This window comes from Eulemur rufifrons, chromosome 8 (assembly GCF_041146395.1).
Source record: "Eulemur rufifrons isolate Redbay chromosome 8, OSU_ERuf_1, whole genome shotgun sequence".
NCBI classification, from domain to species: domain Eukaryota; kingdom Metazoa; phylum Chordata; class Mammalia; order Primates; family Lemuridae; genus Eulemur; species Eulemur rufifrons.
Genome location: NC_090990.1, coordinates 90,848,254 through 90,861,201, shown reverse-complemented (window position 1 = coordinate 90,861,201; position 12,948 = coordinate 90,848,254). Strand labels below are relative to the sequence as shown.

The 12,948-nt window shown below is 34.4% G+C and overlaps 1 protein-coding gene across 1 annotated transcript in view; it reads right to left on the bottom strand.

Annotated features, from left to right (window-relative positions):
* The window catches only part of CEP350 (centrosomal protein 350), a 159,567-nt gene that overhangs the window by 24,902 nt on the left and 121,717 nt on the right, over nucleotides 1–12,948 (bottom strand). Inside the window, exons 30-33 of the mRNA XM_069480283.1 lie at nucleotides 10,941–11,085; nucleotides 6,311–6,471; nucleotides 3,337–3,473; nucleotides 104–186 (exon numbers count right to left, since the gene is read on the bottom strand). Coding sequence (XP_069336384.1) covers nucleotides 104–186; nucleotides 3,337–3,473; nucleotides 6,311–6,471; nucleotides 10,941–11,085 — 526 coding nt within the window. The remainder of the gene's footprint in view (nucleotides 1–103; nucleotides 187–3,336; nucleotides 3,474–6,310; nucleotides 6,472–10,940; nucleotides 11,086–12,948) is intronic.

Genomic DNA, 12,948 nt, shown 5'->3' with positions numbered 1-12,948 from the left:
TCCCTTTTTAATAAAAAAGCTGTAGAGGAAGAATTTTGTAGGCCTTTGTACAAATCCTTTAGACTACGTAGATACAACTTAATTATTTTTTCTAGTTACATACCAACATATTCAGCAATAGACTCCAGGGATCCTCTGGAACGTTCTGACTCTGCTAGTGATTTCCAAGTCTTTGCTGTTTCAGATCTAAAGTGAAAAAATAAATGAGCAGAAATAAACATATCACTATTAATATAATAACTGGTAACAAAAAGCAGACATTCTTAGACAACTACTTCTTTCTTCTCCACAGGAGGTATTTCAACCTTTGCCACCTTCATCAAGCCTACTGTTAGCCCTCATCACTCTCAGTAGATGAACTTGCCTCCTTTAATGAAAAAAAAAGAGGCCATTTGGCATGAACTTTCTTTTTTTTTTGAGACAGAGTCTCACTCTGTTGCCTGGGCTAGAGTGCTGTGGCATCAGCCTAGCTCACAGCAACCTCAAACTCCTGGGCTCAAGGGATCCTCCTGCCTCAGCCTCCTGAGTAGCTGGGACTACAGGCATGCACCACCATGCCCGGTTAATTTTGAACTTTCTTCTTACCTTCAGTCTTTCTACCCACAAATTTATCTACCTTCACAATCATCCCAACTGCCTTTCTTCCTGTCTGCAGGGAGGAAAAGGTGTCTCTCTCACTTGTACAAAGCTAACTGTTCTACCTTCCCAACAGGGAGATAAAAAAAGAAAAGCTAATTGCCAAACCTCCTTCTACCCCAGATCCCATACATTTCCATAGCCTCATGGATGGTACACTCCTCATTATCCATTCTTTTTCTTATAATCTTTAGCCTTCCATCTAAAGATCTCCCCCCACCCACAGCATATCCGTATGTCTTAAGCCTCAAATCACACGCTCTCTTTTCCTCTCAATTCCTCATTCCTCCATCCCATGCTATTGTCCTCTCTTATTCTTTATAGTTAACAGAAAAGGATACATTCACTGTCTTTATTTTCTTGACTCCGCCTCATTTGTTAAGTCATGATATTTGGCTTCCACTTCCTACCTTATCATAATGCCCTTAAAATGTTGCTATTTTATCATATTTAGTACATGGTTCCCATTTATTCTGAGTGCATACCTTCTCTGGGTGATGTTTATAGCTTCAACCACTAATATATGTTGATCATCTCCCTGTTTCTAACCCTGAAAATTTTCCTGGATAACTCCACTTAGATAAACTATAGACATCTCAAAATTAACATTTAAAACCAAAGTCATTAGCTTCCCACAAAAAACCACCCACTTTTCCATTTAGGTTAATGAAACCTTGACCCAATCTACTACCTAACAGAAACCTGGGAGTCATCCTACTCTGACCTCCTTCCCCATCTAGCACTTTGACTAGTCAAGTCCACTTCTTAAATATTCCTAAACTATATCTCCTATTTTCTATTCTTACTGCTGCTGTGTATTTGAGACCTGGCTTAGACTACTTTTCTTCCTGCTTCTGAGCTTACTCTTTTCTATTTTTCCTCCATGTTGTGGTCAGGAAGATCTCTGTAAACACAAATCTGACTGGGTCACTCTCTGGTTAAATCCTTCAGCAGCTCAACTGAAAAAACTATAAAGCCATCCAATAGTATATTATGTGGGAATTAAAATAAAATTTACAGTTTATTTGTATGATGGAAAAATGTATATATAAAAAATACAAAATCAAAGCATAAACAGTCCCAGAAGGAAATATATCTATTGTTGATATTTGCTATTTTGGGATGACATGATTTAACTTGGTATGACATGATTTAAACTTTTTTCTTTCTATTGCTTCCCTAGATATAATAACACTAATAGCAGCTAATCCACAATGCTTACTGTGTGCTAGGCCCTGTTCTAAGTTAAGTCTTTTAACCCTCATAACAAGTATATTAATCAGGTATTATTATTATTATCCCTGTTTAATAGAGATATAAATCCCTGTTAAAAAACTGAAACACGGAGAGATTAAATAACTTGCCCAAAGTTACGGAGCTAGCTGGAACTGGAGCCAGGATTCAAATTTAGGTAATGCTAAATTAATTGTATTGCTTTTATAGCAAAAAAAAAAAAACAAAAAAAAAAACCAAAATGCTTTTTTTTTTTTTTTTTTTTTTTTGAGACAGAGTCTCGCTTTGTTGCCCAGGCTAGAGTGAGTGCCGTGGCGTCAGCCTAGCTCACAGCAACCTCAAACTCCTGGGCTTAAACGATCCTCCCGCCTCAGCCTCCCGAGTAGCTGGGACTACAGGCATGCGCCACCATGCCCGGCTAATTTTTTCTAATATATATATATTTTAGTTGGCCAGATAATTTCTTTCTATTTTTAGTAGAGACGGGGTCTCGCTCTTGCTCAGGCTGGTCTCGAACTTCCTGAGCTCAAACAATCCACCGGCCTCGGCCTCCCAGAGTGCTAGGATTACAGGCGTGAGCCACCGCGCCCGGCCCCAAAATGCTTTTTTAAAAAACCTTCAAAGGCTCCACATCTTCTAAAAGGTAAAATAGAAGCTACTAAGAATTAGTGAGTACAAGGTTTTCACAATTTGGCTTTTATTTTTCCAGTCTCTTCTGCTAACTCCAGCAACACGCTAGTATGGTCAGCTTCTATGATATGCCAATCTCTTTTATGCTTTTAGTCATTCATGAATGCCCCTTCTTTCTGAAATGCTCCCTATTTCTCAGTTGTACTGATTTGCCCAGCCCTTATTCACTGTTCAAAATTTAGTTTAAGTATTATAACCTGACTTTTCAATATACTATATTATATATTCTAATTGCTACTTCTATATTCTTCTATCTTCTATATTTGCTTATTGGCTGCATAATATTCTATTGTTTGAATAGAACCATAATCTACTAAGCCATTCACCCATTTCTGGACATAAAAATTGCTTCCAATGTTTTATGAATATAAAGACTGTTATGATAAACATATTTATGCAAATAGAGATTTTTGGTACTCCATATTTTCTCAAGCTAGATTTTTGGAAGTGGGATTACTGGGTCAAAGGTTACAGATTGTTTTTGACTTCTGAAACACTGCCAAATTGTTTTTCAAAAGGTGCACACCAACTTATTATGCTACTACTAGCAATGTTAGAAAGTACTATTTTCATTGTACCCCTCAGCAGACTTCAGGATTAAAAATATATTTTTAAATCTGTACATTATAAATTTAATTTATATTTGCAGTACATAACACTGTAGTGAAAACAAAAACATAAATTCACAGTTGTTTAAAAGATAACTTCTACTAAAAATATTTCCCTATTCTTTCTTCAAACAAGGCAGACTATAGATAAGTTATCAAAAATTTCTACCTGTGTAGTGGAAGGGGCTTGATCTTGGGTTTTTCAGAAGCTGAAGAGAATGTTTTAATCTGAGGCTTGGCTGTTAGTGATGTTTCCAAATCTTGGCTAAGCTCGGCTTCAGTTTTCTTAATGAATTTATCATATGACTAAGTTCAGAAAAATGAGAGGAGTCACTAGGCAGAATTTTTTAAAACCATTTTAAATTATAAAATATTTTATGGTGAAATACTCAAACAGTAAAGAAGCTGTAATATAAAAATCTCCCTCCCTGCTTCCCAGTAAACAGTTACTTGTGTATCCTTCTCAAAATAGTCTCTAGATAAGCAAGACGTATAATTGTAATCTTGATTATCAATTAAGAAATGACAACCTCAACCTACAGATGTTTAATACTCTGAAGCAATAATTCCTATCCCAGCACATTAAAAAACTTAACTGATTAAACTGTTATTCTCTAAAGGATGTGCTATTACTTTCACGGTATTTTTAAGAAGTTTATCAGCAGAAATGGGATGAAATCAAAATTTTAAAAAAAAGAAAACAAAAAGAGACAAGCGAAAACAAAGTTGTTTAGCCATTCTGCTCTGAGTTTCAATGACAGTAAACTTCTTAAGTGATAAGTACTTAGCGATACAAATGGAAGGGATACAAAACCCCCCACTTTTACAACTCTCACTATTTGAGACCATTGCTGTTTTATTTAACATGTATGTCCAGTACCTATTCACAATGTCTGCCCCAAAGTAGGCTATCAAGGTATATATTTACAGAATGAATAAATGGATGGGTGAATAATTGTCAGCTGCTACAGATCCCTAAAATCTGGGCCAAAATCCCTACTTTCATAACTCACATCATCCATTTTACCTTAATCTGAATTCTCAATGTTTAGATAAAGTAACTCCTGGTACTAAATATATACTGCAGCTAGACGGTACATATGAGGACTGCAACTACTTATATCTCAAAACTATACTTATATGAGTACACTCCATTTATTAAATCTGTGATCAAATAAAATCCTATAGAGTTTTAATTGAACTGCTATGTCTTATATATTTCTCTGTTATATACTATAATTTTAAAACTTAAATACAGAATTTTCTTTTGTCTTTATTTAAGCCATTTAACATGGGATCAGATGGATCCCATGGCACTTCTCTAAAGATCTCCTTTCGGACTGACGAAGCTGTTAAGGGGCATTTTTGAGCAATGCTATTCACTCCAACAGCAATTTACTTTTCTACTTATACTCTACAGTAATACTCTACTTCAATAGCTCCTCATTACGTGACCTATAGGATGAAGTCAAAACACATCAGTTTGATTTTTAAGGTCCTGAATATGACCTTTATTTTTAAATTTTGTTTCCCACTACTTTTCAACGTGTACTCCCCAGTATGGTCATTATATCTTAACCACTATCCCTACTTCTAAACATCTGAGAAACTCACTATCTCTGTTATACCTCTAACATATGTATCTGTTTAAATATTTATTTTCCCCAAATCTGTTAACAGGCTTATTTTCTGTGTGCCCATACAATGCTATGGGCACAGAATTTGGAAATTAGAACTAGATTAAAATTCTAGCTTTACCACTTTTTAGTTATATATCCCTGGATAAATCATTAATCCACTGACACTCAGTTTCCTTATCTGTAAAACAGGGATAATAACACCCACACTTTGATATTGTGATAATTAAACAAAAAATATGTGTAATTAGCTGTGTTCCTGCCACATAAGTAGGCATTTGAATACTTGATGATTAAATTAATAAATATAGGAGGAGCATCTGTTTGGTGTTATACAACAAGGACCAATGGGTAGAAATTAAAATGGTAGAAATTTTGGCTAAATACAACAAAGAACTCTCTAACACTTAGAGCACCTAGGATCTAACAACAAAACCAACTGCCTTGAAAACTTGAAATTTTGTATTACTGGACATCTTCAGGTAGAAGCTGAATGACCTTCTCTGGTGATGACACAAGAAGGGATTCTTGTGATAAATAGGAGATTCAGTCCAATTCTACAATGAATGTGGTGTTTTTGGAATACTAGGCTGGCAGAATATGTGTAATAGAGAAGCAGCCAGAGGCAGATGATCTAAGAGACGATGTATACAATAGAAGCAAGAGGTCACAAGGGCCCCAGCTTGGTGGCAGGAGGAATGGAAACAGACAAGCAAGGAACTTTATAAAAGACTTGATGGGAATTGGTGACTGAGTGGAAAGGAGAAAACAGAATAAGGAAGATATCAAAACCAGGTTTTTAGCTTGGGACAGAATCAGGAAGGGTGCTAGAGCTTGAGAAAAGAGTCAAGTTTAGAGTTATCATTTAGGGGCCATCCAAGCAGTACAAAGAGTTCTACTAATATGTTGTGTGGCATGAAGCACCATTCTGCTAATTAAAAAAAAAAAAAAGAAAGAGAAGAAAGAAAAAAGAAAAAGCAGTAACAACTCCAAAAGCTAGAATTACTTATTGAATGGTTCAGTTCTCTGCTTAATAGGGCATAGATACCAATCTTTCTTTCATAGGCCTAATCTTTCTTATTTAGAAAACTTATTTTAATACTTTATTTTACTATTTACTTATTAATTAGAGATGGGTCTCTCTACATTGCCCAGGCTGGAGTATAGTGGCTATTCACAGGCATGATCATAGAACATGATCGAACTTCTGGGCTCAAGCGATCTTCCTGCCTCAGCCTCCTGAGTAGCTAGACTACAGGTGCGTGCCACCACACCCGGCTAATTTTAATATTTATTTTAATATTTAAATGTGATATTTAGTTTAATGTTTTAAGCAAGAGTTTGCTTAGATAAACTCACATTTTTTTTTACAAGTTACGATAAAATGTGGCACCACACTAATAATAAAAAATCCTAATCTATTACCTTATTAACAACATTAAAAACATTTTAGGCTTCACATATACATTACTCTTGATATTAAACCCCTTTCTTCCTATGTCTAACCTCTAATTGTTTGATCAGACTGGCTTCTTGGGCTTTCAGTCTTTCCTTTTGTCTTTTCTTCTGTTCCTTCTTCAACTGGTCCACAACAGATTTTCTTTTCCGCAGCTCATCCTTCAGAGCTCTAATCCTACCTTCAATGTCACTCTGGTCAGATGTAGTTTCTGAAAGAGATACAAAATTCTTTTATTTAATTTCAACTTAAGAATAGTTAACACAGTAACTACTAAAGAAAGGCTGTAATGTAATACTCAATTTAAATAAAGTCAATCTAATAAATAAAATTAAGAAATTTGAGCTTCTGAAAACAATTTACAATTTAGTCAACTGTATCCCTACTTTCCCATAAATCCCTCTTTATTGTTTTTCTTGGTTCCTCCTACTTATTTTCACTTTTTTTTTTTTTGTTGTTGTTTTTTCTGAGGCATGATCTGGCTCTGTCGCCTAGGCTTAGAGTGCAATGGCGTCATCACAGCTCACTGCAACTTCAAACTCCTGGGCTCAAGTGATCCTCCTGCCTCAGCTTCCCAAGTAGCTAAGACTAGAGGCAGAAACTACCATGCCTGGCTAATTTTTCTATTTTTTTTTTTTTTTGGTAGCAATGGGGTCTGCCTATGTCGCTCAGGCTGGTCTTGAACTCCTGGCCTCAAGCAATCCTCCCACTGTGGCCTCCCAAAATGTTGGTATTTCTCACTGCACCTGGCCTAACACTCTTATAAAATGAAGTAATAACAAATTTCTAGAACTGGTATGAAGAATAAATAAGATAAAGTATGCAAAGCATGTGGCACAGTGCCTAGAAAATATACATATCAACTTAAATGTCCATCAATGCATGAAGAAAATGTGGTATATATACACAAAGGAATATTATTCACCCCTAAAAAGAAGGAAATATTGTCGTTTGCAACAATATGGAGGAACCTGGAGGGCATTATGTTAAGTGAAATAAGCCAGGCACAAAAAGACAAATGATCTCATATGTGGAACCTCAAAAAGTTGACCTTGTAGAAGCAGAAGAGTAGAATGGTGGTTATCAGGGGGCCTGGGAGTCTGGAGTTTGAGGAATTGTTCAAAGGATACAAAATTTCAGTTAGATAGAAAGAATAAGTTAAAGAGATCTATTATACCACAAGATGACACAGTTAATGACAATGTACTGTATTCTTGAAAATTGCTAAGAGAGTAGATTTTAAGTGTCCTCACCACAAATAATAATAATTGTGTGAGGTAATTAGCTAGATTTAGCCATTCCACAGTGTATACATTTTTCAAAACATGTTACACATGATAAATATATGAAATTATTGTCAAAAAATAATTTTTAAAAATAATTTTAAAACAGTGGTAGGAATATTAACACAAAACAAACATTTTTATGTAGCGATATTTTAGGTAGTGTATTTTTTGGTTTAAAACTAAAAAAGGTGGTGGTGAGGAGGAGAACATCTGAACGTCTCCTCATCCCTCATGCTTTCTTTTAATTTTGAAGAAAATAATCAGTTGGTTTCAGGGTTAAAAAGTTCTGAACACTTGGTGCTGGCTTCATACTGATTCAACTGATGATTCTAGCATAATAACCAGAAGCAGGATTGTAGGCTGAGTTAAAAATTATAATCTTTCTAAAAAGTATAAACCCATAACTTTGGATCCTCTAAAACTCTGTATTCTTTAGCATGGTAAGATTTATGTGCTTCCAAAACTCGAGATGTTACTTTTATAAAATTTTGGAAACCACTACACTCCCACAGTCTTCGTCTCAATTTTGCCCAAAAAGTGATTATTTAAAAAACTATGTATGCCAGCAGTAATTTTCTAATTAAAAATATCTTTACCATCTATTGCTGCGAAGATCTAGCAGCAGTTGATCAAAAACTTGGGAGTTTTTAGATGAAAGACCCTGGGAAATGTTTATATTTTTAAGTACTAAAGAAACCAAAGGCAAACAAATAAAGGCAATTAGAGACTAATAAAAGCCTATGAGAGTGTAAATGGAAATACATTATATACCTGCCTACATCTAGTATTACTGCATAGTATTTATAATCAGTAACGTCTAAGACAATCTGTGTAATTTTTTTCACCAAAGCAACTCTCTAGATAAATACATTATTTTTATGGGATTCTCTACCGTAGAGTTTTTTCTGAGGTAGGAGAGATGGGAAGTGTCAGGCAAATGATATATTAGTTTGTTGAAACATGTCAAGACAAAATAAACTGATGGACAGAATAACTTGATTGAAAAAATAAGTTTCTAACTATTTGACATATACTGATTGTATTAACTTGGTTAATAACAAACTCTCCATCACTTAAGTAAAGGTACTATATAACTCTACTACATTAAAATTTACTATTCCACTTCCACAAATACTATACATGATATCATATAATGATGTCATCATGAACAGGTAGATTGACTCTACTAGTTTAGAAATCTCCAAGCTTTTCTAAAACCATTTATTCTTGAGTAAGTTTTACCAATAAAAAAGTATCTTACAGATGTTATTATTAATCCTTGGTGCATAACTCACGCAAGGAAGTTAAAACATTATTCTACTGCTACAGATGAACAAAGATAACCCAATATGGGAAAGAAACCTGAAGAAAGCCACCAGTAAGTAACAGATCCAAGATAAGAACTCACGCTGGGTATTTTCAAGTGTCAAGTTTATGTCTACTGACATGTTATTCCATGGGCAATAACTTTTCACCAAAGTACACATATGGAAATATATGAAAACAACTATCCACAAATAAATATGAAAGACAACATTCTTCAAACTGGCTTGACCCAATAATTCTAAGAATCCATTCCCTACTGAAATATTCAATAAGACTTTTTATCATTCATATCATTGATATATATATACATATATATGGTCATATGCCATATACGATTCAGTCAATGACAGACTACATATATAATGGTGGTCCTATAAGATTACAATACCAAGTATACTTAACACTGTGGTACAATGGCCCACAGTATTCAGGATAGTAACACAATTGTACAGATTTGCAGCCTAGGAGCAATAGGCTATATCATATAGCCTAGGTGTGTAGTAGGCTATGCCATCTAGGTGTGTGTAAGTACACTCTATGATGTTTGCACAATGACAAAATCACCTAATGACAAATTTCTCAGAACATATCCCTTGATGTTAAGTGATGTATGACTGTGTATGTATGTGTGTTTGTATATATATACATATATGTGCATATGAAATGTTTATTATAGTATTATTTGCAATTTTGAAAATTTTGAGAAAATCTAAATAACAGTCACTAGGAAAACAGTTAAATAAATTAAGGTACATGTACCCTTTGAAATATTACATAGTTACTCAAAGAATAAAGGAGCTCTATAAATACGGGTGTGAGAAAATTACGTAATTTACTATTATCTGACACATGGAAAACAAAAGGGTACCAGCACAGGATCAAAGACCAAAAAGAGAAGAACATTTTTTCACTTTTCCTTTACTAAATGTCTACTCTCAAAGAAAGCTAAAAATGAGCTCTAAAAGCAATATACTCAATATGGCAATATTCAATACAGTATCAACCTTCCTCACAATCCTACATAAACCAAGCATTGTCTGTCTAGATATGCTTCCCACGGTCAAAATCCTTGAAGCCTTTTAGATAGAGGCTATTCATTCTTTCATAATCTATATGCTACAGAGATTTGCAGTTGGATGCCTCGAGGTGATGGAAAAATAGACAACACTCCCCATTGCCATTTGTAGTCTATTACTTCGTTACTTTTCCTCTTTTGAGATTTGTGCCATCATGCTCTACCACCTTTTATCTCCCTCAGTTATCATTAATTTTTTTCAAGAAACATTTAATAAATACCCACCATGTACAATGTAAAGTGTCTGCTAGGGCCTGGTGCTACAATTAAGAAAACACACACCCTCCTCTCCACGAGTTTATAGTCTAACAGAAGAGACCTTCTGGGTAAAGTCTGGTTACAATTTGTGCTGTTTGGTATGACAAATTGAAGTATAGAGTGGAAAATGTACTTGGAAACATACAGGCAGTGCCTGACACATAGAAAAATATTTTAACAAATGCTTGATGAATATATAAAAAAATGACTGTCTGTTGGCCCGGTATGGTGGCTCACACCTATAATCCTAGCACTCTGGGAGGTTAAGGTAGGAGGAATGCTTGAGGTCAGGAGTTCAAGACCAATGTGAGCAAGAGTGAGACCCTGTCTCTACTAAAAACAGAAAAAATTAGCCAGGCATGGTGGCACACACCTGTGGTCCCAGCTACTCAGAAGGCTGAGGCCATGGAGGATTGCTTGAGCCCATGAATTTGAGGTTGCAGTGAGCTATAATCACATCACAGCCCTCTATCCTGAGTGACAGAGTGAGATTCTGTCTCAAAAAAAAAAAGACTGTCCATTAATGTATGAAAATATAATAGTTTGTCATATTTTGTGAAATTAGGGAAATAATTATATGAAAAGCAAAGAATTATATGATTTAATCTTGATTTTATAAAGCCTTTATGAATACAACAAAGGAGAACAGTGTACTAGCACATGGTTAGACAAAGCTTATTAAAGAGGAATTCAAAAACAGTAAAAAGAAAACAAACTCCTCATTATTAGTCTTACCTGACTGTGTCATAGACAATGACTCATCTGACCAACTATTACAGTGTTGATGGGACTTGAAAGGCAGACGACGTTGTCCTCCAGTCCTATGACTTCCTTTGCTAGACTCCTGCTTTGACACAGATGTGCAGCTTTTGGGAGGTGACTGTTGAAACAGAAAACCAAATGGGAACTATTTTGTGATATAGTTGTAAAATTCTATTTAAAATTTGAGATACTAGCTAATTAAAGATAATATTTACAAAGAGTTTTAAATAACTCTAGGACATGAGTGAAAAAAGTTTACTAATATACAAGGGATATGTATTTTTAAAAACATAGGAAAAAAGTTATAAAAGAGCATGCTTTTATAAAGGTTTATAATAAGTTAAAAGTAGCTGTTATATCACTGACATTTACCCCCCCCATTATTCTAATTTAAAAATACTAAATATGTACTACTTTCATAGAAGGGAAGGAGAGAGGAAAGAAGAAAACAGAGCATAAGAAGACTGCCCACAAGAGATTATTACAAAAGACAAAATTTCTACCTGGACATGAAGTGGAAGTGAGAATGCCCGATTTGATTCCTAGTGACCATCATTTTCCTATCCCTGTGACTCTGGGCAAGTTTCCTAGCCTACTAATCTTTAGAGTGAGGACTAGAACAGTCTCTACTTTATAAAACTGTCATGACGATTAAATGAGATAATCCATGTGAGGCATTTAATATACTATCTGGTACTTGGTAAGTAAACACTCAATAAGTACTACCTTTTATTATAAAAACCACTTTAAAACATACTAGTTTGGATATCCTAGATGTATTTTCATGTTAGAAAAAAACCTAATTTTTAGTATTCAATCAGTTTGTGGCTATCCTGAACCTCAAAAATGATGCTAGGTAAAATCTAATCAATTTGTGAGAATTAATAAATTAATAAGAATGTGTCAAAATGCAGTTTGGTTGTAAATTCTTGGAAGGTAGGAATTTACATATTAATAATAGATAATGCTACAAGAAAATTATCTATACAGGCCTAGTTTTATCACATAATAAATAAGAAACCACTAACATGATAATTATAAGTCTTTTATAATCTAAAAACACTGATTTCAAGTATGTGCACAAAGACACGGGATATTTTCCACGTAATATGGAATAGGCTCTTCATTGAACAAAAAAGGTTTTTCTTCTAAATCTTTTAGGTGCTGTAACACCTAATGTAACACCTTCAATCTGATGTTTTTTCAATAGAGGAAGTACAGTTAATTCTTCACTTGCCCAAAAATGAAGACTCTAACAAAGGCTATTCCATTCTGAATTTAGGTAGATTTTGTTTTCTTAAACATAAACAGGCTTTAACAATGTCGGTGTTCACTAAATATTTAATATTGTTATGCTAATTACTTGATAGTCAGGTGGTCCGTGGGTTACGGACAAGATAAGTTTCTGAGAATGTCTTTAGGTTGGATTTGTATACAACGCAGATCCCTCATGAACAGGGCATATACAGTAATAATAACAACAACAATACTATAATGTCCCATATGTGGTAATAATAATACAGTGAAATACTGTAACAATAATAATACCCCTGTACTGTAATAATAAGCTACAGAAACTATTGTGCTCTTTCTTTTAGTTCAAACAAACAGAACATAAAAACAAACTCATACAAAAAGTTTAGATAGGAGATAGGAGAAATTTCAAAAAAGAATATTAAAGGTTAACACTCACCTAATGCCGCATCAATGCTACACTAACAGGAATGTTATGCTTATTTTGGTCTTCTAAACAAATCAATAATGACCTTTCTATTTCAATAATTAATCCACTACACTGCTTAGTAATAACTGATGCCTTCATTGGAGAACTGCCTTTCACACGTTCCATTATTCTCACTTTATCCTTTATAATTGTTCTGATAGTCTAGTGACTAAAGCCTAATGCTTTCCCCATAAAGGCATCTGGCCTTTCTCCCAATGCTTAGTTATTTACTTCTACTTTTGTTTCCATTGTAATCAC